Below are 25,551 nucleotides of genomic sequence, written 5' to 3' on the forward strand. Positions count from 1 at the left end.
ATTTTATGAGTTATTATTAAACAACTAGAAATTTTATTGCTCTTTGATAATTTTTTTATAATTTTTTATAAACATATAAGATCAAGTTTCACAAAACCAAGTTTTAAGTCTGAGAAAACTTGATGAATATGAAGTTTATACTCCTGTGAATTAGTTTTTCTTTCCATAGCTCAATAATGCAACTACTGAAACCCTTGAAAATATAAAGATCAAGTATAGCTGTCTGTCTTGGATGAAATATGTAGATTTCCCTTTTACTTGTCACATGCAATTGTCAATGAGGGTGCTGAGGGTACCTGGAAGAGAATGGGGGACAAGAGACGCAAAGAAGGACGCCAAGACAAAAGTCTGATCAAGGAGACAATTTTATTTTTTACCAAGGCTGAATTTATACCATAACATGAGTAACAGAGGGAGGGGGGAAGTGTGAAACATTTACACAGGCCAAGGGCACAGTATACATGTAGTCAGCTGATGTCAACAGGATGTTGGTTTTTCAGAAAGCTTACAGGTCATCACATTGGGTATCTTGATGTCAGATGTATTTCTCAGCAAGGTCAGAACTTTATCATATCATTATTCATCCTGACCACCAGATTTGTATTAGTCTTCTGCAGCTGGCTGGGGATTTTCCATGAACCCAGTCATACTTAATTCTAACCATAACATCAATAATGGAGGGTTTCAAGGGCATTGCTCCCAACATGTAATTACAAAAAGAAAAAAGATGATATATTTCCCAAAAAGAGAGACACATTCAAATTTCCTCTCAAACTCCCCACATCTGAATCATGATGATGCTTTTAAATTGGTTCTCTTCTTACCAACATTCCAACCTTCCCACAAGAACTTGCTCTCCAGGTTCTTGGAGCTCTGGTTCTTGGGCTGTTGGAGAGAACCCTGGGTCTCTTGGTCACTCCTGCCACAGGTGCCCTACCTCAAAACTAAGAAAAAGGGAAAATCTATGGAGTACTTTCTTCTTCCTCAAAGAATATGGGGAATATTGACTAATCAATAACCTCGAACAATTAATTCCCTGAATGTTGAACGTTCTTTCAACTCCCACCCAGAAATCCCTTTGCAATAACTGTCCTCAACACCCACTTCATGCCCAAGACTTCTAGCAAATCAGCTTGGTGTCAGAAGTCAGGAGAAAACAAAACATTGAGATCACAGAAATAGTGGCAGGCAAGGATCTTTAGGGTTGGACCTAATGAGATGGCTCAGCATTCAAAGGCACTTGCTAGTCTCACAGAAGACCTAGGTTTGGCTCCCAGCACCCACATGGTAACTCCATAATCAATGTAACTCCGGTTCCAAGTGACCTGCAACACTCTTCAACCCTGCATGGACATAGACATTCATGAGATACACATACATGTAGGGAAAATATTCATATATGGAAAGCAAAATAAATGAATATTTAAAAACACAAGGAAAAGCAACGTGATGTTCCATTTCAGAGTGTGACAAAAACATGGCTTCCCTCATAGCACTGTGGACATTGCTCCAGCTGACTGTGAATTAACAGAAACAGTGGTCTGATGCGTTCAGTCACCAGTATCCAAGATATCTTTCAAATCACAATGCATAAACAGATCTTCCGATAGAAATGCTGACAAAGTCCACCATGTTACTATTCATCAGTAAATGGATGATTGGGATGGTCATCAAAACTAAAATTAGAAAAAAATGTATAGTGTAAGAAATTAATTCCTTGTTTTAAAGAAGGTAAGTCCAAATGTTGGTCAGTACTAAAGGCTAGATCAATAAACCTTTTCCTCCCCAGGTTTCTTAGGTCATGCTATATCTTCACAGCAATAGCAATGCTAACTAACATAAGGACTTAATATGTTAAGTTTATAAATGGAATATTTTTTCAGTTTTATACACAGGGTCTCATATAACCCAGGCTGGCCTCAAACCCATCTACAGCTAACAATAATGTTAAGCTTATGACCATCTCGCCTCCACCACCCAGGGTTAGTGTGTACCACCATGCCCAGTTTAAGAATGTTGAGTTCCTTACTTCAGAAGCATACTTTGGAATTTGATACTGAACCTTTACTAGTGACACAAAGCACAGCTGACAACGATCATTCTTTATAGTTTAACACTTAAAAGATGGGAACAATTCCTCTCTGCTTGTCATTCTATTTTTGCGTTATTGTCTCTACTTATCTCTTATCTGCCCTCTGTACAAATCAAAAGATTATTAATGCTGTATTAATATAAATTAAAAATAGCAGTATTTTTAAGCACATATAATTTTCCATCAGGCTATTCTCACTTCATGTACATTCTATCATTTCAATTGTGAATTTAAATTCCCATGAGCAGAAGAATTATCCCTGCCTACTCTCTTTGATAGGGTATGTGTTTGCTCAGTTCCTACAACCTTACGACAGGAAGGAGACTAGAAACCATCTGTCGGCTTCAGATTTTTCCAACAGTGACAATCTCTTCAAGATCTCCCTTTGATTTCTTATCTCACTAATCTAAGATTCCTCTGTTCTCCACACTGAGCTCTCTGTCTGTCTGAAATGTAAAACAATGGTTTCTATTCGACTCACAAAGATTGGCTGGTTTTCATACAAATGTAGCTTTGAGAACCAAACAAATGTGAAGCCAAAGGAATTGAGAGGCCCAAAATCTATTAAAAACATCAATTTTCAAGGTGTAATTACCAATCCCATATGAAATAGATAAGAGAGTCTAACCAGGACAATAGCATTGAAAGCAACCCTTCAATCCAGTTAACAGGAAGACTCAGGAGATATTCAGAAGCAACTGTCATTAGCTGACCTTTAGAAACATTTCATTTCTCCGTATGATAATGTACATGTCTTGTGACATCGTTGTAAAAGGCAGAAACCTATACAGGGGCTGGTTTCTATGAGGGCATTGTATCATGCAGAAGTTCAGTGACACGAGACTGCGGAAAAGCTAACCCTAGTTCCACCATTGGATAGAGCTCTGGAGATAATTGGTAAGAACACCCAGAGCAGCTCCTTCCCAACTCATACTAGTCTCTGTCTTACAAATATTGACTATTTTAACACGTGACAGTCCTACTCAAAAAGCAAATTGAAGTAGTACAATGATCAAAGTTACTCACTATTTTGCATTGTTGTATCTGAAATTTCTGTTCAAGCCATCCAGGGCTTTCATGTCCTCTGAAGCCAACTGGAATTCAAAAACCTATCACAAAAGTAGAAATTTTATTATTTTTATATTACATATTGCTAGTCTGGAAAATCCAAGTGAATTCAACAGAGTGTTGCAGTGGCGATATTGAAAACATAGGAGGCACATTCCAAATATCTTGAAGATACCAAACAAGCATCCAAATTATTAAAGGATAACAGGTGGAAAAGACAGAAACTCAGGTTCTTATGTAAGAGATTGAAACCACACGACTACAAGCCAAAGGAAACCTAGAGAAGAAAGAGAGATAATGAACTTAGAATACCAGAAAAAAAATTTAAAACTGAATTTTAGTACAATGTATGGGCAGAGACTCCTATATCCCATTAGTAATACAATGAGAAAATTAGGTTTATGTAGTTTAATTTATAAATTGTCAAATACTAATGAAGTCATCAGCAAAGAGCATAGGAATTGGCCTCAAAATATCTTATCTAAATTAGGGAGATTAAACATGAATATTATCATCACTAGCACCCAACATATTCAGACTAATGATCTTATGGATCTACAGTATTCCTATAAAGTATGTTGGAATTCAGTATCTGAGCAGCTGAGAAAACTATTAAGGATAAGACGCGCTGTGCTTTTAATGTGTAAGCCAAATAAACCCTTTCTGCTCCCAAGTTGCTTTTGGTCATGGTATTATGCCAGCAACAGAAACCAAATTATGACATTAAATTAACCCAATGTCAGCCATGCGCAAGAGGGACTCTGTATCAAACAAGGTGAAAAGTGAAAACTAACACCCAAGGTTGTCCGACATCTATGATATATACCATACCATGTCCATACACAACAGAGAGAGAGAGAGAGAGAGAGAGAGAGAGGAAATAGCAGCCATCTTTAGAATAGCCCACTCCACAACAAGTAACAAGATGCAGCCTAAGCTAGTTAGCTAAAGAGTAAAGAAAAAACTATATGAAAGAAAACTTGGGCAGCACTGACAACAGACCAGTCAATAAAGAAGCCTCACTCTCTTCCAAATGTAAGAGTGGACAGAAAAGACATGCCAAAGGTCAGCCCAGGCCAGCAAAATGGTTTAGCAAGACCCAAATGCAATCCTGGAATCCATGGTGGGAAGAGAAACTGACTCCTGAAAAAGCACAGAAATAGTCTGAGAGATCATGGAGGACCCATGTTAAGGACATGTGTTAGCTTGTCTTAATGTCAAACTTGACACAAGCTAGAAAAGTGGGAACTTCACTTGAGGAAAAATACCACCATAAGATCCAGATATAGCTTCTTAATTAGTGATTGAGCCTAGCCCATTGTGGGTATTGCCATCTCTGGGCTGGTAGTCCTGGGTTCTATAAGAAAGCAGGCTGAGGAAGTCATTAGGAACAATCCAGTAAACAGTGTCCCTGCCATGGCCCCTGCCTCAAATGTTGCCCTGAGTGAGTTCCTATCCTGACTTCCTTTGATGGTGCCCTGTGTTGTGAACGTGTAAGACAAGCCCTCTCCTCCATACATTGTGTTTAGTCGTAATGTTTCATGTCAGCAATAGTAACCCTAAGACGAGATATTTCACAAGCACTTCAAGGCCGACAGCCCAGTCGTCACCTGTGTTAGCTCTTTGATCCGCTTCGCGTTGAAACTCCTGATCAGGGGCACAACCCCACGCTGCAGCTGGTAGCGAAGGGCAACTAGGGCTGGGGTTTGCTTGTACTTCTTTGCTATGGCACAAAGAACTGGATCATCTAGGAGAACTGGACTTTTCTGATCCACCCTGGAAGGGAAGGTTAAAAGAAAATGCTGAACCCCTGAAATGCAAATTACCTTTATGTCAGGAGACTTACAAAAACAGGTAACCAGACCATAGATAGACAACTGTTCTTTGCCCTCCCCTTTGCAGGGAGAGTTAATATCATCTCAGATCTTCTCAGAAATACCAATCCCCCTGAGTCCATTGGGAATTCAATCTAGACAGTGCTATGGAACTAAACATAGTTTCAGCCATGATGTTTGAGATGCTCTGTCACCTTTGGTACTGACCATGTTTTGTCTCGTGAACTTCCCAGCGTGCAGTAGGAAACCAGAATGATGTCTTTTGACTTACAATAGTCCAGCATTTTGCTCTGGTTGAGATAAAGGTGACATTCCACCTGACAAAAGACAGTCAGATTACACGAAGCTTTGTATTAATACGAAATGGAAACACCAAAATGAAAGAACTCGAATTCTTGAAAAGCAAAATATGAAATTTGAAGTAAAAAAAAAAAACATTAAGTAGCAATCACTTTAACAAAATGAATTTAATGTGTCTTTCTTGTAAAAAGTTTTGTTTTTAAATATTTACCTGAGAAGAAACAATTCTATAGACCATTACTTAGATTCTAAGTAATCATTTACTAGTCAATATCATCACAGATCTTCAGAAATTTAAATACCAACACCTCTAAGCCTGTTGAGAGTTAAATCTAGAAAATTACTGAACTAAACTTAATTTGTTTAGGATTGGCATATTCCAGGGTGGGAACAAGGAAAATATTCTTGCAAACTTGTACAGTATACCACAGTAGAGGCAACACTTCGGCCAAAGGCCCATAATAGCACGTGTGAAGACCAAAATGATAGCACCCACATCAATATAAGAAGTCCATAAGTCAGCCACAAAGAGGAGAAAAGAGAGTACACAAATCCCTTTGCTCACCTTCAGTTTGGTGCTTTAGTCAGAACACCAGTATTCAAAGGCAAACTACTAATGTTTACATTAGCTTATATAGAAGTGAGTTGGGTCTTACATGTAAAAAAAAATCATATATAGCAAAATATCATGTAAGAAAACTAAAAGGAGCGGGTGCAATGGCTTAGCAGATTAAAGCACTCGCCATCAAGTGCTGATTTCAACTCCTGTGACCCACGTGGTGGAAAGAGAGAACCAACCAATTCTTACAAACCTCCAGATATGTGCTGGTCTGTGTGTGTGTGTCTCTGTGTGTGTCTTTGTGTCTGTGTGTGTCTGTGTGTGTGTCTGTGTGTGTGTCTGTGTGTGTGTGTCTGTGTGTGTGTGTGTCTTTGTGTCTGTGTCTGTGTGTGTCTGTGTTTGTGTGTCTAGGGGGTGGTGTGTGTGTGTCTTTGTGTCTGTGTCTGTGTGTGTGTCTGTGTCTATGTGTCTGTGTGTGTGTCTGTGTCTGTGTCTGTGTGTGTGTCTGTGTCTATGTGTCTGTGTGTGTGTGTGTGTGTCTGTGTGTGTGTGTCTTTGTGTCTGTGTCTGTATGTGTCTGTGTGTGTGTGTCTTTGTGTCTGTGTCTGTGTGTCTAGGGGGGTTGTGTGTGTGTGTCTTTGTGTCTGTGTCTGTGTGTGTCTCTGTGTGTGTCTGTGTCTGTGTGTCTGTGTGTGTGTGTCTGTGTGTGTGTATGTGTGTGTTTAAACAGTTGATTTGCTGTTAGAAAGCAGAAAGGAATCAACTCAAAGTGCTCTGCCCAAAATCCCCCGATATGGTTTCATCATACCCAGATAAGATATCTCACAAATTCAGATGAGTCTGATAGCTACCAGTTAATTTCCCTGTAACTATGACTTTGGTTAATCAAACTGAAGTTGAATGTGTCAGGACCAAGGGTGCAGCCATCAAACACGCATGGCTGTACCTTTGATCTTTCCTTGGACTTTATCACTATTTACTGCCCACACTGTGTTTCCAGGGCCACTCCCCCTGAACACAGTTCCCTCCACAGCACCTTTCTTCCTCCAATCTAATCTCATAGACGGAGAAGAAAAGCAACTTGCTCTCAGAAGTCACACTATAACTGCTGCCTCCTGCCCTTGACAGCATTTCCCTCTTCTCCTTCTTATAACCAGTTGGCCAGGTGGTATCCCTAAGCCCACTGGCTTTCTCACAGAGTTGTAATGAAGAGATTTTTATGTCCTCTAAGAGACTCCACTCTGAGAATTTCCATCCTAGGAAAGCGAAATGAACAGGACTAGACAACAAGTCAGTGGTACAGGAAGAAAAAAATTAGGAATGAAAGGCCAAGAGGTGGAAATAGCTCACCTGGTTGCACACAGGCTTGTATTTGAGCCCTGGCTTATTCAGAATCCTCTCCAGCTGCCTGCAGTTAAAGTTGGACACCCCAATAGACTTGGCCAATCCTGCATCCTTACACTTCTCCATGGCCTGTAGAGAAAGAGAGGGTGGAGGATAAGTTGTGCAGTTGTTCCAAGAAGTAGTGTTAAGAGAGAAGTTTTCGAGCAATGCTGAGGGAGCCACTGGCTCTGACTGTCTAGAGGAAAAGAATTGGTGGAGAAAAGAAAGGGCAGAGGAATAGAAAACAAACAAATGAACAAACAAAAAAAGAAGTCCTGAGTCCTTAAGAAATAGCTGACATTACAACATGTGCTTGGAAAGAGATTCCTAACCTCAGTTCTCCTCCCCTAGTACTTTCCAACAACAAATTCCTCTAGCATCCCCATAGCACCACTTGTGAAAATTATACAGTTCTAGATCAAGAAAGGTACATTATGTTCTTTTTTTTTTTTTTTTTTGGTTCTTTTTTTCGGAGCTGGGGACCGAACCCAGGGCCTTGCGCTTCCTAGGTAAGCGCTCTACCACTGAGCTAAATCCCCAGCCCCGGTACATTATGTTCTTACAGGCGGACATCATACCTGATCCTCTCTCCCAGTGTCCCCTTCTGTGCTCTTTCTTCCAAGGACTCACCTCCCATGTGTCACAGATATCCACTGTTTCAAACAATAGTTTTCCATGCTCATCTCGTGGGAAAAATATATCTCCAGGCTGGAATAGAATCATTCATTTTAGAGACCTCTCTGAAGTCAGGTTACTATACTTAGCCACACTGCCAAGTCCTTCAAAGTCTGGACAATAAAGCCTTCTTGAGTGAGTAGGACATTATTTTAGCTACTTTACATTTGGAGTGACAAGAGGCCACTCTTTAAAGATTGGCCTCCTCTAATCTTTTATATTTTCCATATAATTAGAAATGCTTTTTTCCCCTGTCTGATGGAGTCTTGTGTGATTTTTGTCATTATTTCAGCCCCTATATTATATTTCCTATAAAAAAATGTCTCTATATTTTTGATAAATCAGATAATTACATAGACCATATATCATGTGATAATGTACTATGTTCATGACAGTTCCTTATCATATGTGTGTGTGTGTGTGTGTGTGTGTGTGTGTGTGTGTGTGTGTGAGAGAGAGAGAGAGAGAGAGAGAGAGAGAGAGAGAGAGAGAGAGAGAGATTATATCCGGATTAATGTGGCTATTAAGAAAACCAGAATAGCTCTCAAGTTCTACTAACCATGACTCTTGAATTGCCACAAGCCCATATTTTCTACCAATAGCAAATGATAGCCCCATATTAAATAAACATGATGTAGAGCTACAAGATGGAGAAATATTTCTGAAGATAGGCTACTTCATGCCTTTAAACGTAGTCGCCATGGCTTGGACTTCCTGGTTATATAACATAATCACTTCCACTGTACAAACTAGCTTAAAGTTTTGGTAATTTTATAGCAAGAATTCTGCATGACACAGTTATTTTGGGCTAAGTGCCATCTACAAAGCCCTACCACGAAGCTATCCAAAGGAATACTATTCGCCAAATCTCCAAGGGCTGGTAATATGAGAACCAGATGTTCTAGTTTTCTTTCTGTTTCTGAGAAAAACACCATGACTGAAAACAACTGGAGAGGAAAGGGTTTACTTAACGTCTTACACTTCTAGATCACGACCCATCATTGAAGGAAGGCAGGACCAGGATTCAAAAACAACAAAAACAAAAACACTGAAGCATTAAAAATGGTGGTACACTGCCTACAGGTTTGCTCCCTTCCTCAGTCTTAAGCTAACTTCCTTATACAGGCCAGGACTGCCTGCAGAGAGATGGCACTTCCCACAGTGGGGTGGGCCCTCTCCCATCAACCCATAATCAAGATCATTTCTCAAAGACATGGCCTTTGGCAAATATGAACTGAGCAATTTCCCAACTGAGACTCCCTCAGATGACTTTGGGCACTGTCAAAAATGACAGCTAAAACTAATGAGGACACCCAGGGTGTGTAACACCAGATCTGCTCTTAGAGCACAGTTATGAGAGATGATGTCATCTCAGTATGAAGCCTATGTATGGCAGTTTGATTAATCTCCACAACTGCATGTACACACCTTCCAAAGACTAAGGCGGACTGAGGAGATGGCCCAGAGGGTAAAGCATTTGACTTGAAAGCCTAATGACCTGAGTTTAAACTCAAAAAGGTAAAAAGGTGGAGACAGGTGGATTACTGGGCAGTCTACCCTACTCAGAATTCTAGACCAGTAAAAGACCTTGTCTCAAATAATCTTTGGACAGCATCTAAAGAACATTAGTGGCTGTGTTCTGTCTTTTATATCCATTAGCACACACAAGCAATGTGCAGTCACACACACACACACACACACACACACACACATGTGCACCTTCATATACATGAACACCCACAGAAAAATACACACACACACACACACACACACACACACACACACACACACACACACACACACACACAAAGAGAGAGAGAGACAAAATAGGGACCAAGACCAGAAGTATGCCTTGAATGTAGCTATTGGGTTTTTTCCAGGTTTCTAATGCAGACGCCAGCTAAATTATTTTCTTTCACAAGCAGAAAGCATGGTTTTGAGGCTTCAAAAATAACATTAGGAAATGGGACTTAGGGATTACTGTGTCTAATTTTCACTAGAACAATGATTATCCATATATTTACTCAAGAAGATGAATCTCGAATTGTCCGATAACTGTTGGTTGTAGCAGCATCACTACTGAGAAAATTTTAAGCATAGCAATTGCTCACCTGCAAAGCCATTGGGAAATGAATAATATAAAGATCCACATAGTCCAGTTGAGTGCTTTTCAGTGTCTTTTCCAAGCAAGTTCGGACCAGCTCTGGTCTATGGAAAGTGCTCCAAAGCTGCAAAGTTAAAGAATGATGCTTTAACCTCAGAACGCATCTTCTTTGGTTGGGTTACTTTATCGAATGTGGAGACACTTTTATCCACACCTAAAAACAGCCTCCCTGCTTTCCTTCCTTTTCCTTAGGTTTTTCACATGTCAACTTCCCTGAGTGTATAGTCCAATGCTATGTCACTATGACATGTTAGGATACTGTCACGTATCTATTGAACATGGAATGGAACGTTTAAGAGAGAGTTGTTTTCTCTAATAATAAGGCTCAGTTTTCAAAGTAAGGGACAGCTTGGTCTAAGTCACTCAAACATTTGAATACACAGGGAAGAGGAATTATTCATTCACAGTACATAACTGAAGGTTGTAGAGAACCATCTTGGGGCCGTGTGAGTGTGTGCTGGACTTAACTGTGTATACTTCAGCTATGAGTGAACAGAAACTCCTGCAGAGTGCTTAACTGTTTAGAACTTCAGCGTTGGGGCTGGGGATTTAGCTCAGTGGTAGAGCGCTTGCCTAGGAAGCGCAAGGCCCTGGGTTCAGTCCCCAGCTCCGGAAAAAAGAACTTCAGCATTGTGGACAGGTTGGAATGTCAAATGTCCAAAGGTTAATTATCTTATCTAGTCGAGCCCTCTGAAACAGCCATTCCTTATCATCTCTGTGTGAACTAGATCTTGTGACTAAGAGATTAAAAAAAATCCTTTGAGAATATATTAACTTAAGGGAACTACTAGCTTCCAGCGATCCGAAATTTAAGAAGTCATCAACTGCATCTTGGGCCCACAGACAACACGCCCATCTCACTGTACCTGTCTCTCTGACGTACCCATCAATGTGTTTTAAATGTGCATTATGAGTTTCTTTGTTCTGTGAAAATATAAAACTTTCACGAAACTACCTCTATGTTGGAACATAGAACTTCGGGTAACCTACATCTAAGTTCCTAAGCCAGGGTTACTCCAAATAGCTCCAGAATAATCTGTCTCTTATTCCCTTTAAGATTCGAAGTATGGCTCCTGTAGCCTGCACACAATAGATTTTTATGTACTAGCCTGCTGTGTGAACTCTATCCCCACAGAACTTTTTTTTTTTATTTTCCTGGGGGGAGTGCCTCTGCCTGCCTAAGAAATGCCTCAGGCAAGACATTCCCTCCTTTTCCCCTCCTCAGTGATGAAACTCAGTGTGCTCAAGGGCATGGTGCAAATACCCACATTTATCCACTGGACCTTGTCTTCTGAGCAAGTCTGGTGATAGTGATGAGAAAGATTCTGCTTTTCGTTGTTTCTCTCCCTGAATTAACTTGAAAGAAGTTCCCCAGAATGCCATGTAAAGTCACCCAGGAACAGTATAACCTACAGTCCCCTGCTACTGTTGCTTCTCAAATTCTCCTTCAGTTCCTCAGTAGTGGTCACCATTGGGTCATGGTTGAGTTCGGTCTGACTGTACATTTCATGATGTGCCACTCTGCTTTGACCTGAGACTCAGAACAGTATATTTACATGAAAGTCACACATTCTGACTCCACAGAGGTAACAAAGAAGTATTTATCTATTTTTGATCCTAGCTTGAATGCATGAATGTGTGTGTGGGATGGTTTATATATGCTCAAACCAGGAAGTGGCACTATTAGAAGGTGTGGTCCTCTTGAAGTAGGGTTGTCACTGTGGGCGTGGGCTTAAGACCCTCATCCTAGCTGCCTGGAAGCCAGTATTCTGCTAGCAGCCTTCAGATGAAGATGTAGAACTCTCAGCTCCATGCCTGCCTGGATGCTGCCATGTTCCTACCTTGATGATAAAGGACTGAAACCCTGACCCTATAAGCCAGCCCCAATTAAATGTTGTCCTTATAAGAGTTGCCTTGGTCATGGTATCTGTTCACAGCAGTAAAACCCTAACTAAGACAGTGCATGACTAAACCTTGTAGTATTTAAAAATGATGTAAGAAACAGGTATTGATCCAAACACATATTATCCCTATAGTTCTATCACATTAAATAGTCCACAAGCATCCCATATACAAAATACCTTTGAAGTATAGAATATATCTTCTCTCTTCACAGTGCCGTCTTCAATCTTGCTTCTAATGGCCTGGCCCACTTCCTCTTCTACTTCGTACAAATAAGCAGAGTCAAAATGGCGGAATCCATTATCTATAGCTATTTTAGTAGCCTTGATAACTTCATCCTTAGCAACCTAAAGGAGCAACCAAAAATAGTATCTATGTAATGAAAGATATTTCAAATACAATCAATGTTTCTCCAGTGAATCAACTTCTTCTGTCTTGGGGTTGTTATGTATGTGTAGAGACAAGCTCAGTACAACTTCCCTGGGTCTCTTCCAATCAGTCCTAGAGGTAAGCATTCCCCACAAACATGCTCAGTCAATCACTGCATTACTGACATTGTCAGTCCTGAGTAGTATCTCCTGATGCAGTCCTTTGATCAAAGGAATCACAGACTCAATTGAGGCAGTATAGAAATATAGGACAACTTATGGGAATGGAATACAGGAAGAGAAAGGAGCCTCTCACCCAGGAATCAGCCTCTTACCAGCTGAAAACCAAGAATACCATATCAGTTAGCAACATATGCTATGGTGGCATATTCAGCTATATTATGTTAAAATAACAATAAAATTGGATTAAGTCCAGACATGTATATGACCTTGAAGAAGACACTGTTTCCTTTCCCATGTATTTTCTAGGTATCTCTAATAAGACTGTTACCTTTGTATACAGTAAAGATGTCCTGCTTGATGGATTCCTGTGAACTAGATTCACCTTACCAACTGTGACCCTGCCATATTCATGTACCACTCTGTGAACTCATTTTGTATTAACTCTCTGAAGATAATAACTTCAGTTAAATAGTATATGCAGCTATTACACAATCCACAGACCACATGAAGCTCAAAAAGAAGGAAGACCAAAGTGTGGATGCTTCAGTCCTTCTTAGAAGGGAAAACAAAATACAGGAGGAAATACAGGGACAAAATGTGGAGCAGAGACTGAAGGAAAGGCTATCTAGAGACTGCCACACCTGGAGATCCATCTCATATACAGACACCAAACCCTGTCACTATTACTGATGCCAAGATGTGCTTGTTGACAGGAGCTTGATATAGCTGTCACCTGAGAGGATTTGGCAGAGGCAATGCTTGCAGTCAACAATTGGACTGAGAACATGGTCCCCAGTAGAGAAATGACTGAAGGAGCCAAAGGGGTTTGCAACCCCATAGAAAGAACAATAATATCAACCAACCAGACACCCCAGAGCTCTCAGGGACTAAACCACCAATAAAAGTGTACATAGGGATGGACCCATAGCTCCAGCCACATATATAGCATTGTCAAGCATCATGAGAGGAGATGCCCTTGCTCCTGTGAAGGCTTGATGCCCCAGTGTAGGGGAATGCCAGGGCAGAGAGGAAGGAGGGAGTAGGTGGGTGCATGGGAAAGCACCCTCATAGAAGCAGGGGGAGGAGGAATGGGCTAGGGTTGCAGGGGGGGAAATCAGGAAAAGGGATACCATTTGAAATGTAAATAAAGAAAATATCCAATAAAAGGAAAAAAATGATAATGGGTGATTTTTTCCATGAAAAGCCCATACCTATATTTAGGTGTGTCTTCTTCTTGCTTTTAATAGCCCATGTTTAAATATATGCTTTAAAATGTGTTTTAGGACTAGGCAAATGGTTCAGCCAGTAAAATGCTTGCTGCACAAGATGAGACCCTGAGGTGGACCCCCGGAATTCATGTAAAAACAATGGGTGTAGCTGTGCATGCTTTTGATCCAGGCATTGAAGAAGCAGAGGCAGGCAGATCTATCAGGCCAATTTACCCTGCCTGGTGAGTTCCGGGCATGTGAAGGATTCTGCCCCAAATAAACAGCAAGGTGAATAACATCAGGAGAACAGCACTTAAGGTCGATCTCTGGCCTCCTCATGCATACACCCACATGCATGTGCATGTGTGCACACACATACACACACATACATACACACATATACATTCACACATACACACACTTATATATACATACATATATATACACACACATAATTATATACACATACACATATATACACACACATACATACACACATATACACACAGAGCTATTGTAAAGAAAAATAAGAAACTATTTTATATCTGTAAGAAATTTTAGATGATTTTCAATGAAATTACAAAGGTTATATAGCATCTTATAGTTCTCTCTCTCTCTCTCTCTCTCTGTGTGTGCGTGTGTGTGTGTGTGTATGTGTGTGTGTGTGTGTGTGTGTGTGTGTGTGTGTGTGTGTGTGTGTGTTCCCAGGAGTAATTATTTTCAATTCTACAAGACATAAAGATCATTCTCTAATTACATCTACATTGATAAGAACAAGTGGCCAATGGCAATGCATGTCAATGCGTTGCATTCTAGCCCAAGACTCTCTCATGTAGAAGTTGTAAGAGGACAATAAAATAGCCATGGCTGCTCATAAAATGACCCTGCACTGAAGTCAACACTATATCAATGCTTAACAAAATGTTCCTTTGCTTAGAAAGCACAAACCTTTGAGTCATGGTCAGAGTCCTCTATCTATTGATTCAGGATCAGAAAGGGGGGGCGGGGAGCTAACAACATTCTTCAATGTTTTGAGTTCACATTCTGTTGAAAACATATCTCATGAATGACTGGCATAAACAGGAACTAACTTAAAAAAAAATCTTGTTTTGCTGAGTGATGCACCAAGGTGCGTTTTGATCATTGGTTGCAAGAGGAAGTGTGGTTAGAAGTCATTTCCACTGAATCTTTTGCATTAGATCACTGTTAGGGAGCCTAAAAACTGAGTTATGTGTAAACTTGACTGCTCTGGCTTTATTTATTGACTGAGCAGCTTAGCAATACAGGAATAGCTGGATACAGATGGATGCTATGTCATGTGTTAATTTGACCTGCATTTGTACAATTCACAAAAAGTGAAGCTGCATCTCATTAACCCCAGAGCCTGGCTTCCCTACACACCTTCTTCTGGCCTCAGGGCCATATGTCCATACTCACACAGAGACACACATACATTCACACACTGAAATTAAATCTTTGAAAATATGAGCAAGTATGATGCTACTTCAAAACTCTATGGAACTCGAAATGTTGCATTTAATGCAAATAAAATGAAATGATAATGCTGTAAATTACTAAGAAGGCTTACATAAGCTAGCAAATGTCACATGGAAATATCTATTCCCATAAATATTTGTTCTGGCTCTGTTGTGAGAGAAATCAGTCTTAGGGATAAAGCTCACATTACCTCTCCTGGATAAAATTGCCTCTAATACCCTTGTGTTTTATGTGGCAGCTTTACCATCACCATCACTCTTTGTTGTTGTTAATTGTTGTTTTCAGCTCAAAGTAAAAAATCAGTACTTCAGCTATTATTCTCTATACATAATTTACATTCCATAATGTTAAGAAATTCCACTTGTGAAAAATATAACCAAAATGAGTCTGTTTTCAATACAGCATGGATCTGATTCATCTTAACAGCAAAGAAGATAATAGGAATAAAATGGAGGATGGGGAGGGGAACACCCATAAAGAAGGGGACGGGGAGGGGTTAGGGGGATGTTGACCCGGAAACTGGGAAAGGGAATAACTATCGAAATGTAAATAAGAAATACCCAAGTTAATAAAGATGAAAAAAATAAAAAACGAATAAAATGAATTATAGAATTTTTCTAATATTTTTATTATTTGCACGCATGCATATGAGTGTGCATTCATGCATATGTTCTTGTGTGTGTGTGTGTGTGTGTGTGTGTGTGTGGTACATCTGGAGGTCTGAGGGAGACCTTTGAGTGGCAGTTCTCTCTTTCTGCCATGTGATCCCGGGAACCAACCAAACTCAGTTCATCAAAAACCCTACAAAATTTTTCAGGAATTGTTTTCTCTGGTGTATTCAATCTACCTAAAACAGTATAATTCACAGTTTTCCATTCTTTTTTTTTTAAATTATTTTCTCTCACGTGTTTTGCCTGTATGCATGTCTATCTGTGTATCCCTCGTTGTCTGCTGCCAGCAGAGACAGGAAGAGAATGTTCAATCTCCTGGGCCCCGAGTTATAGACAGTTGTGAGCCACCATGAGGGTGCCAGAGCTTGAACCCAGTTCCTCTGCAAGAGGGGGCACTCCTCTTAACCACTGAGCTCAAAGACTGAGTTCCAATTTAAACAGTTTTCCCTGTGGCCTCTCTTGAGCCCAGCCCTGCCCTTCTCTAAATTGTTCTGAGCCCTACAGATGTATTGAGACCTCAGCTGCTGTGATATCTTTCCTCCTTACCTCTCTTTCAAGTATGTATGCTATGAAGTAAAAATTCCTATCAAAAGAGGTCATAGTGTCTCTATGATCCTGTCTTCTGCAAGAGAAAATTGTGACTCAAGCTTAAAGTGCTAGTCGTTGCCACTCACTGAGGACTAGATCAGAATGGAAAATGTTTCCCAGAACCTCCTGTTGTGTTTTGATTCAAATGTCATGAATAGGAACATGCAGCAAGGGTTTAGAGTCGCCTTGTTAAAGTAGAGTTCACCTCAAAAATAGTGTTCTATTTTCTTTTTAGGTAAATGTTTGTGAAGCGAAAGTAGGAAAGAAATCCTATTTCAATATAGGTCTGGAATTTGTGCTGTGGATTTAACCCCTGCTCCCCAACTGCTCATTTGACATAGACCACAACTCAGTAAATTCTACCACAAATATTTCTCTCCGGCTCACGTCTACCTGAGAGGAGTAGTTATCTGAATTGTAGAAATAATCCATGTGGCTAATCATTTTGTAACAAAACTCAAAGCAGAGCAGTAGCACTGATTATTTTTCATTCTCTCCCAAACAGACTGAAACTAAAAGAGAAGCAGAGCCCAGAATAAACAACATTGTCCACATGATAAATCTCCAAGGGACAATAACAAGTCTGACTTCTCTATTACACATGAAGAACTCTAATCTGCAGACCCTGAGGCAAACAGGAGCAGATCTGAAAGCACATCCTTGATCTCCTATAAACCCTTAAGCCCAAGACCCAATTGTTACCTTCTCAGGCACAGTGGTTCCAAACCCCAGTACAGGAATGAAGTTACCATCATTTAGTGCTACACGCAGAGATATGGAATCCATCGCTTGTTACTCATGCAACCAAGCAGGTCTTGGGTCTTCTTTTTGCACAGGATAAAAGCCAGCGAAATTGTTACAGCTCCTTAAATATCTCCTGGAAAGTTAAACAATGGCATGTGGGAGGAGTCAGCTTAAAGCAATAGTCCACAGAGACTGAAAACTAGAGGCTTGCTTGCATGTGTGTGTGCACGAGTGTCCAATAAATTAATGAAACATGAAAATGAAACCAGGAATTTCTTGTAGAAGGAAAGGTTCTGTTCACAATCCAGATTTACTTCTGTAAATTGTTAAGGGGAGGCTGACCGATGGTAATCAATTATACGTTACCTAAAACGTAACTTCAGCTACTGGACTCTGGTTTCTCATTTGAAAAGGATATCTCTTTCTTCTTTACTTTCTAAAGAGTAAGAGTCTCATGGTAACATTTCCACACAGACACAATGTTTCTTGATCACCCTTACCTCTCCCACTGCTCCTTCTGTTCCCTCTCTGCCCCCCTAAATTGTCTACCTTCTCCTTTCATGTCTTTTTCAAAGACTAGACACCATCTGTAGGGATGCTTGAACTATTTGCCTTTCTGAGTTGGAGGTTTTATGTTTAACAAGATGATTTTCACAAAGCTCCATCCATTTTGGTGCAAATGATATTATTTGTCTCTCCCAAATAAAACTCTATCTTAAATAGGTACCACACTTGGCTTTATCCATGTATCCATCAATTGGCACCTGGGCTGATTCCACATCCTGGACATTGTAAAAATAAAAAATAAAAAAGCACTTTAAAGAGAGTGGATGTATACTGTGATGATTTGCATATGCTTGCTCCAAGGAATGGCACTATTAGAAGGTGTGGTCCTGTTTGAGTAAGTGTGTCACTGTGGCTTTAAGACCCTCAACCTCAACCGGGGCTGAGGATTTAGCTCAGTGGTAGAGCGCTTACCTAGGAAGCGCAAGGCCCTGGGTTCGGTCCCCAGCTCCGAAAAAAAGAACCAAAAAAAAAAAAAAAAAAAAAGACCCTCAACCTAGCTGCCTGGAAGTCAGTATTCTGCTAGCAGCCTTCAGATGAAGATGTAGAATTCTCAGCTCCTCCTGAACCATGCCTGCCTGGATGCTACCATGTTCCTGCCTTGTTGATACTAGACTGAACCTCTGAACCTGTAAGCCAGCCCCAATTAAATGTTGTTTTTATAAAGCTTGCCTTGGTCATGGTGTCTATACATAGCCATGAAACCCTAAGACACATGGATACTTTTATTATACTGACTTTGATTATTTCACATTTATATGAAGGAGCAGAATATCTGCACCAAAAGGAAATTCTGTTTTTAGCTTTCTGAAGCTAAATTTATGCTGATGTCCATAATGGCTAAAATAATTTACCTTTTTACCAGCCATGTAGAAGGCCCCCACCATCTCCCTTCCTCATCAGCATTTATTGGTTCATATTTTTCTTAATGTCAGACATCTGATTGGTATAGGACAGCTTTGATTAGCATTTTCTTGATTGCTTTAAACAGTGAATAACTTTATATTTCTTTTGGACATTCTAGAGCTGTTTACTTTTCCATTCATGGTTGGCTGAATTATTACTTCAATTATAGATTTTTCAGATCTTTAAATTTTCTAGATATTTATGCTTTGGGAGGGAGTAACTGGTAATGATTCCCATATATTCCATAGGCTTTTCCTTTACCTTATTGATACTTTCCTTTTTCTTATGTTATATTTTTCCATTTCCCCTGTATTTGAAACTGAGATTTGCATAGAAGTTAGGAAAAATATCTCTTCTACTTTTATGTAAGGATTGTATTAGTAGCCAGCATTCTCTTCAAGACTTCTTTCTCAGGGCTGGAGAGATGGCTCAGTGGTTAAGAGCACTGACTGCTCTTCCAGAGGTCCTGAGTTCAATTCCCAGCAACCACATGGTGGCTCACAACCATCTGCAAAGAGATCTGATGCCCTCTTCTGGTGTATCTGAAGACAGCTACAGTGTACTTATAAATGGATAAATCTTTAAAAAAAAAAAAAAAGACTTCTTTCTCTATTCCATTCAGAGAAGAGAAAACAATCTAAAATAACAATCCAGCATTTTTATTTGCATTTTTATTCTCATTTCTTGTGCATTGGTGCTTTGCCTACATGTATGTCTGAGTGAGGATGTCAGATCACTTGGAAGTGGAATTATAGATAGCTGTGAGTTGCCATGTGGATGCTTGGAATAAAACCTGGGCCCTCTGGCTGACTGGTTCAATTCAGCCGTTCTGGTCCAAACTCCTCTCCAAGCTGACTGATTCAAACTTCCTTCTCTGGCTTGTGCTGGTTTTACCTGTTCCAGTAATACTATGCTCCCTCCCTCCCTTCCTCCTCCTCCTCCTCTTCCTCCTCCTCCTCCTCCTCTTCCTCCCTCTCTCTCTCTCTCTCTCTCTCTCTCTCTCTCTCTCTCTCTCTCTCTCTCTCTCTCTCCCTCTCTCTCCTGTCTGTTTTTGTGAGAGTTGGGCAGTTGGGTATATCCTATCTCTGACTTATCTGACTCATTTTGAGAGTTGAGCATATCCTATCTCTGACTCATTTTGTCAAAGCTTTCTCTGTTCTGTCACTTTGTCTGCCCCTCAATTAGACGTCACTTGTAAACATGGCTATTTTTTTTATAAGCTAACCTTACGTTCATTGTTAGATGTGTACAAAGGCACATCTGTATTCCAGCCACATCCTACTGTAATCCAGGATGTGCCTGCCTTCCAAGCCAGACCATATCTTTGGATGGGATCCCTTGCCAGAGCAACCATGTTGCTGGATTAAAATTCTGTAGTGAGCCGTATCGGATTTGGGCCTGGCCGTTTTGTGACTGTTTAGCTCAAAGTGGCTACGTGACTCTTGGCCACACATACTCCTCTAAGAGCCTCTCCCATGAATTACGGCACAGGAAGATAACATTCACAGGATGCTTCAGCCTAAGCAAAAATCAGTTATCTCCTCAGTCAACACCTGGTGTCTCCACCACCTGACCTCATCGCCTGACCTCTTTGCCTCCAGCTATCACTGCCTATACCCTCATCTCCCCCTCCTTCATGTTTCACAAAGGTCACTCCCCCTACCTGAAAGCCTTAAAAGCTGTAATGTTCATCCCAATAAACGAGACCTTGACAAGAGAATCTTGCTTGGTCTCCTTCTTCTCTCGCCCCCCATTAGGCCCAAGGGTAGCGCCCCTTCGGGCCTGAATAACTGGGTCCCCACTGGCGGGGACAAAATTCCTCTACAATGAGGGAAAATTCCAGCGTGGCCATCTTTCACTATGTAGCACAGACAGCCATACTTCCTTAAGGAATGGGCTATGCTTCATGACTATGGAGGTTCCCCAAAGCAACTGAGGAGCTAGATAATAAACTACAACCTCTGAAAGCAATGCACACAGCATGAGATTGTAAGCAAGCTGTGACAGACATTAGCTCTTGCTCTGAGCACTAAGACATGCCACTGAGCTGTTGGCTCAGGAAAAATAAATAAATAATAAAGATGCGCCTGAATAAGAGAGGAATTCCAAAGAGAAAAAGACAGGTGGATACAAGGACTATCTATAGTAACAATGAAAAGAGATGACAGTGTCCTGAATAGAAATCTAAACTGTGAGGATCAAAGGAGTTGGCCAAGTAGTGGGGAATATAAAACAGGATGATAGCAGCTTAAAAACATAATCTCATAGAGGTCTTTTGTCAGACCCTGCACGGAGCCATATTGGATTTGGGCCTAGCCGCTTTTTGACTGCATGGCTCAAAGTGACTAGGTGACTCTGGGCTGTTTGGCCACAGAGACTCACCCCTAAGATGACTGCCTTAAGTCTTAAGATTGTTGAATGAAAGCCTCTCCCATGAATTTACGGCACAGGAAGATAACATTCAAGGGATGCCTCAGCTCCCTAGCAGATACCTGTTATCTCCTGAATCAACACCTGGTGTCTCCACCGCCTGACCTCATCGTCTACCGCCTGACCTCTTTGCCTCCAGCTATCACTACCTATATCCGCACCTCCCCCTCCTCTGTGTTTTACAAAGGACACCACTCCCCCTACCTGAAAGCCTTAAAAGCTGTAACGTTCACCCCAATAAACGAGACCTTGACAACAGAACTTTTGCTTGGTCTCCTTCTTCTCTTCACCCCCATTTTGGCCCACAGGTAGAAAGCCTCTTCGGGACCCTGAATAACTGGGTCTCCCGATGGCAGGGACAAGACCCTCCTGGGCTCCCTCAGTGTTTGCCCCCTGCTGAGCCTTGCTGATGCATGTGGAAACTTTTGTTCTTAAGAAAAGAACATTTTGGCCTTTTCTGTTTGGCTAATGGGCAATGGGTGGTAACACCGTTGAGTCAGTTCCTGGGTTTTTTCCTGAGGGCATAAATATGTTTTTCCACTGTGCTTCCTGGGTTTTTCCACCCAGTGGACTTGAGGTATGTATTCTGTGAACCTCAGTAAAGCATTGGCATTCTCATAGCACAAATGAACCGAATCTCTGTCTTTTGTTAAATCCCTCAGGCCTACGCCCAGTTCTTGGTACCATGGCAGTGTGGGCACCATCAGTCTTTCCAACTTGATACATGAGGCAAGAGCTTATGTATTCACTAGGGTTTAGTGAGTAGAATTACTGCTCATAGTCGGGTTCCAATGGAATCATCATTGCCCAACCTACTGAAAATAGGGCCCACTCTTAGCTGATGAGCTACTGATAGGTGATGGCTGGTTTGGGGAAAGACATGGAGTTTTCATTAAGTGTGTGACCCCTGGTAGGTGAATTATGCTGAGTGTATAGGCAGTATAAACTCTACCCAATGAGTTCCAACACTTTTTAATTAAAAATGAAAATGAATACATGAAGTTAGGCAAAGTTAGCATGGCTCTAGGAGGAATTAGGGGAAATGGAAGGAACAACCATGATCACAGTATGTAATATGAATTGTGGCATTCCCAAAAGATTAAAAAAAAAACTATATTGCATTAAAAGAAAGAAAACACAGCCAGGCATAATTGCTCACACCTTAAACCCAGTACTCAGGAAGCAGAGAGAGGCAGATCTCTGTGAGTTTAAGGCCAACCTGCTCTACACTATAAGTTCTAGAGAAAACTCTATAAATCCAGAGCTTTGTAGAGAGACCCTGTTTCAGAAAATGAAGGAAGGAGGGAAATAGCACATAATACTCCCATTCTACCACAACTATTCATTCTTCCTGCTCTGGAGTCTTCTCCAAATAACTGTCAAGAATATTAAAGAGCTGATATTTTAATCTGACTTGCAAACTAATAAAGTAGCTTGATATGTTTTGATATGTGTGGCAGTGAAAACTCTTAACATTCTCAGTTAGTATGGTAGTGTGAGTGAAAATGCCCCTAAAGCTCATAGGGACTGGCACTATTGGGAGGTCTTGCCAGAGTAAGTGTGATCTTGTTGGAGGAAGTGTGTCACTTTGAGGCCTCAGATGCCCAAGCTAGCCCTAGTATTCTAAATCCCTGCTGCTTGTAGATCCAGAGGTAGAACTCTTGACCTCTCAGCGACCTCTGCAGTACCACAACTTCCTGTATGCCTCCATGCTTCCCACCATGACAACAATGGACTAAACCTTTAAACTGTAAGCCAACACCAATTAAATGTTTTTCATTATAAGAGTTGTCATGGTTAAAGACAAGTAATAGCTTGTTTTCAGGACAATATCTGTGGCCAAAATCAGGTCCCTTTTGAGATGGTTCCTGCATCTCTAGTTTCCAGAACATGAAGTGAAGCAATTCAGTGGCATTTGAACACTCAGTGGATTTAGAAGAAAGAAAAAAGCTTTTGAGCACTGGGAACCCAGCTTATTTGCAAGGGATGGTAAGCATAGCTGCCCCTTTGACAAGAAGGAAATTTGTTGCTTACTTTATTAGACACACTTCATATTTCCTTGAAGGGAGCTACAGTCACTACACGCCATGACTGTTCACTATACAAACTTCTTGAACAACTGACATAGAATGTGAAAGACCCCCGAAGTGGAGAGACCCTCACTCAAGCCTCAGGATGATGCGATCCCCCCCCCAAGAACTCACGAGAGACCTCCTTGCTGTAATCTCACAAGTTTCATTGATGTGCACTGGGGTCAAGACTCATATCCCATGCGGGGGTAGAGGAGTTCGACCCCAAGTAGCTGGGAGAAGAGGTATTTAAAGGGAAAAAAAAAAACACAATCCAAGGGGGTAGGGTTGGCGTCATTGGAAAATGTCGAGAATAGCAGCGGAAAAAAAATCGAAAGGAGAAGCTCCCTGTTTCTCAAGATTGTTCTTTAAGATTTTAATCTAACTTTATGGTCAGCTGGTTCCTGGGAGAGAGTTGTTGAACCAGCTGGTGTAATCATCAGTTATATGGTCAGTTAAGTTCCTGGAGCAGAGTCACTGAGCTGGTTAATCTACATTTTTGGCTCTACTCTGTTCGATAGGGGGTCTGAGTTTTTTCCTGGTCTTTCAAATGGACAACTGGTCCCTCTGTTTGTCACATGTAAAATAGCCTAGAAAATCCTGACAGGTAAAGGGTCACACAATCCTACCTCCACAGTCCACTTTATTTGACAGCACAAATTGACCTTGACAGTTGTTCGGTTTGGTTGGTTTGGTTTGGTTTGGTTTGGTTTGGTTGTATGGCTAAAGAAAGAGAAAGGGATATGTGAAGAGTTGGGGGACCAGAAAGTCTGAACGCAACTTACACAAAATTCTTAAAGAATTGATTTTAAAAAGGAACACATACAGAAAATAAATTAAAACAAAGACAAAGAAAATGAACTGGTATTTAAAAGAAAAAAATGTAAGAGACCAGGTAGAATTACTATCCAATAGATACCTACTGATTTCTCTGTCTTTTTAAGTGTTGTTTTTACTTTCTAATTATATGGATTTTTTGGGGGGGCGGGGGCTGACTGCTTTGTGTGTCAACTGAACACAACCTGGAGTTACCACAGAGAAAGGATCCTCCCTTGAAGAAATGCCTCCCTGAGATCCAGCTATAAGGCATTTTCTCAATTAGTGATCAAGGATGGGAGGGCCCAGTCCATTGTGGGTGGTGCCATCCCTGGGCTGGTGGTCCTGGATTCTATAAGAAGGCAAGCTGAGCAAGCCAGGGGAAGCAAGCCAGTAAGCAGCACCCCTCCATGGCCTCTGCATTAGCTTCTACCTCAAAGTTCCTGCCCTGTGTGAGTTCCAGTCCTAACTTTCTTTGGTAATGAACAGCAATGTGGAGGTATGAGCTGAATAAACCCTTCTCTCCACAACTTGCTTCTTGGTCATGATGTTTTGTGCAGGAATAGAAACCCTGACTAAGACATGGGGCAGGTAGGTTCACATGATTACATGTGCCCATAGACACAAATACTCAGGTGTCCTAGAGCTGGAGTTACACTTGTATCGCACCAGTGTGAGTGCTGGGAATCAAACAGCAAGAGCAGCCCACACTTTTAACCTCTCAGCTGCCCCATAACTGGGCGGGGACCCAGTTATTCAGGGTTCCGAAGGGGCACTACCCTTGGGCCTAATGGGGGGCGAGAGAAGAAGGAGACCAAGCAAGATTCTCTTGTCAAGGTCTCGTTTATTGGGATGAACATTACAGCTTTTAAGGCTTTCAGGTAGGGGGAGTGACCTTTGTGAAACATGAAGGAGGGGGAGATGAGGGTATAGGCAGTGATAGCTGGAGGCAAAGAGGTCAGGCGGTAGAAGATGAGGTCAGGCAGTGGAGACACCAGGTGTTGACTGAGGAGATAACTGATTTTTGCTTAGGCTGAAGCATCCTGTGAATGTTATCTTCCTGTGCCGTAAATTCATGGGAGAGGCTCTTAGAGGAGTATGTGTGGCCAAGAATCACGTAGCCACTTTGAGCTAAACAGTCACAAAACGGCCAGGCCAAATCCAATACAGCTCCCTACACTCAGCCCTCTCCAATACACTCACCCCCTCCCCATTTCTCATTGAATGCTTCTGTTTTATTTTGTTCATAACCCACGTATTCTAATAGACTTATATACTCAAAATATTTATGTTTCCTAGTTTATTACGAAAACAATGCCTGAAACTCAAAAAGAAAGTTCAAAAATAAACCCAAAAATAAAACTTCAACAAAGCTTAATTAGAAAAAAAATGAAAGAATGTATGTTACTGCCAACTAATAAAATTATCCAAACCTGCTTAAATTAAGTTGATAATATCCATTTCTTTACAATCAAAAAGGTTATTTAAAATAATGTTCAATAACTTGAAGAAAAAACATTCAAAAAGAA

At 40.9% G+C, this 25,551-nt stretch overlaps 1 protein-coding gene across 1 annotated transcript; it reads right to left on the bottom strand.

Moving 5' to 3' along the window:
• Positions 1-347: 347 nt before the first annotated feature.
• On the bottom strand, positions 348-17,336 carry Akr1c14 (aldo-keto reductase family 1, member C14). The gene is given in 9 exon segments (NM_138547.3): positions 348-1,676; positions 3,119-3,201; positions 4,771-4,936; positions 5,203-5,312; positions 7,205-7,327; positions 7,868-7,945; positions 10,024-10,140; positions 12,158-12,325; positions 17,196-17,336. Coding segments are annotated over 9 exon segments (969 nt in total). The 5' UTR covers positions 17,280-17,336; the 3' UTR covers positions 348-1,636.
• Positions 17,337-25,551: the final 8,215 nt, after the last annotated feature.

The sequence above is a fragment of the Rattus norvegicus genome, chromosome 17 (genome assembly GCF_021556685.1).
Source record: "Rattus norvegicus strain SHRSP/BbbUtx chromosome 17, alternate assembly SHRSP_T2T, whole genome shotgun sequence".
Lineage (NCBI taxonomy): Eukaryota > Metazoa > Chordata > Mammalia > Rodentia > Muridae > Rattus > Rattus norvegicus.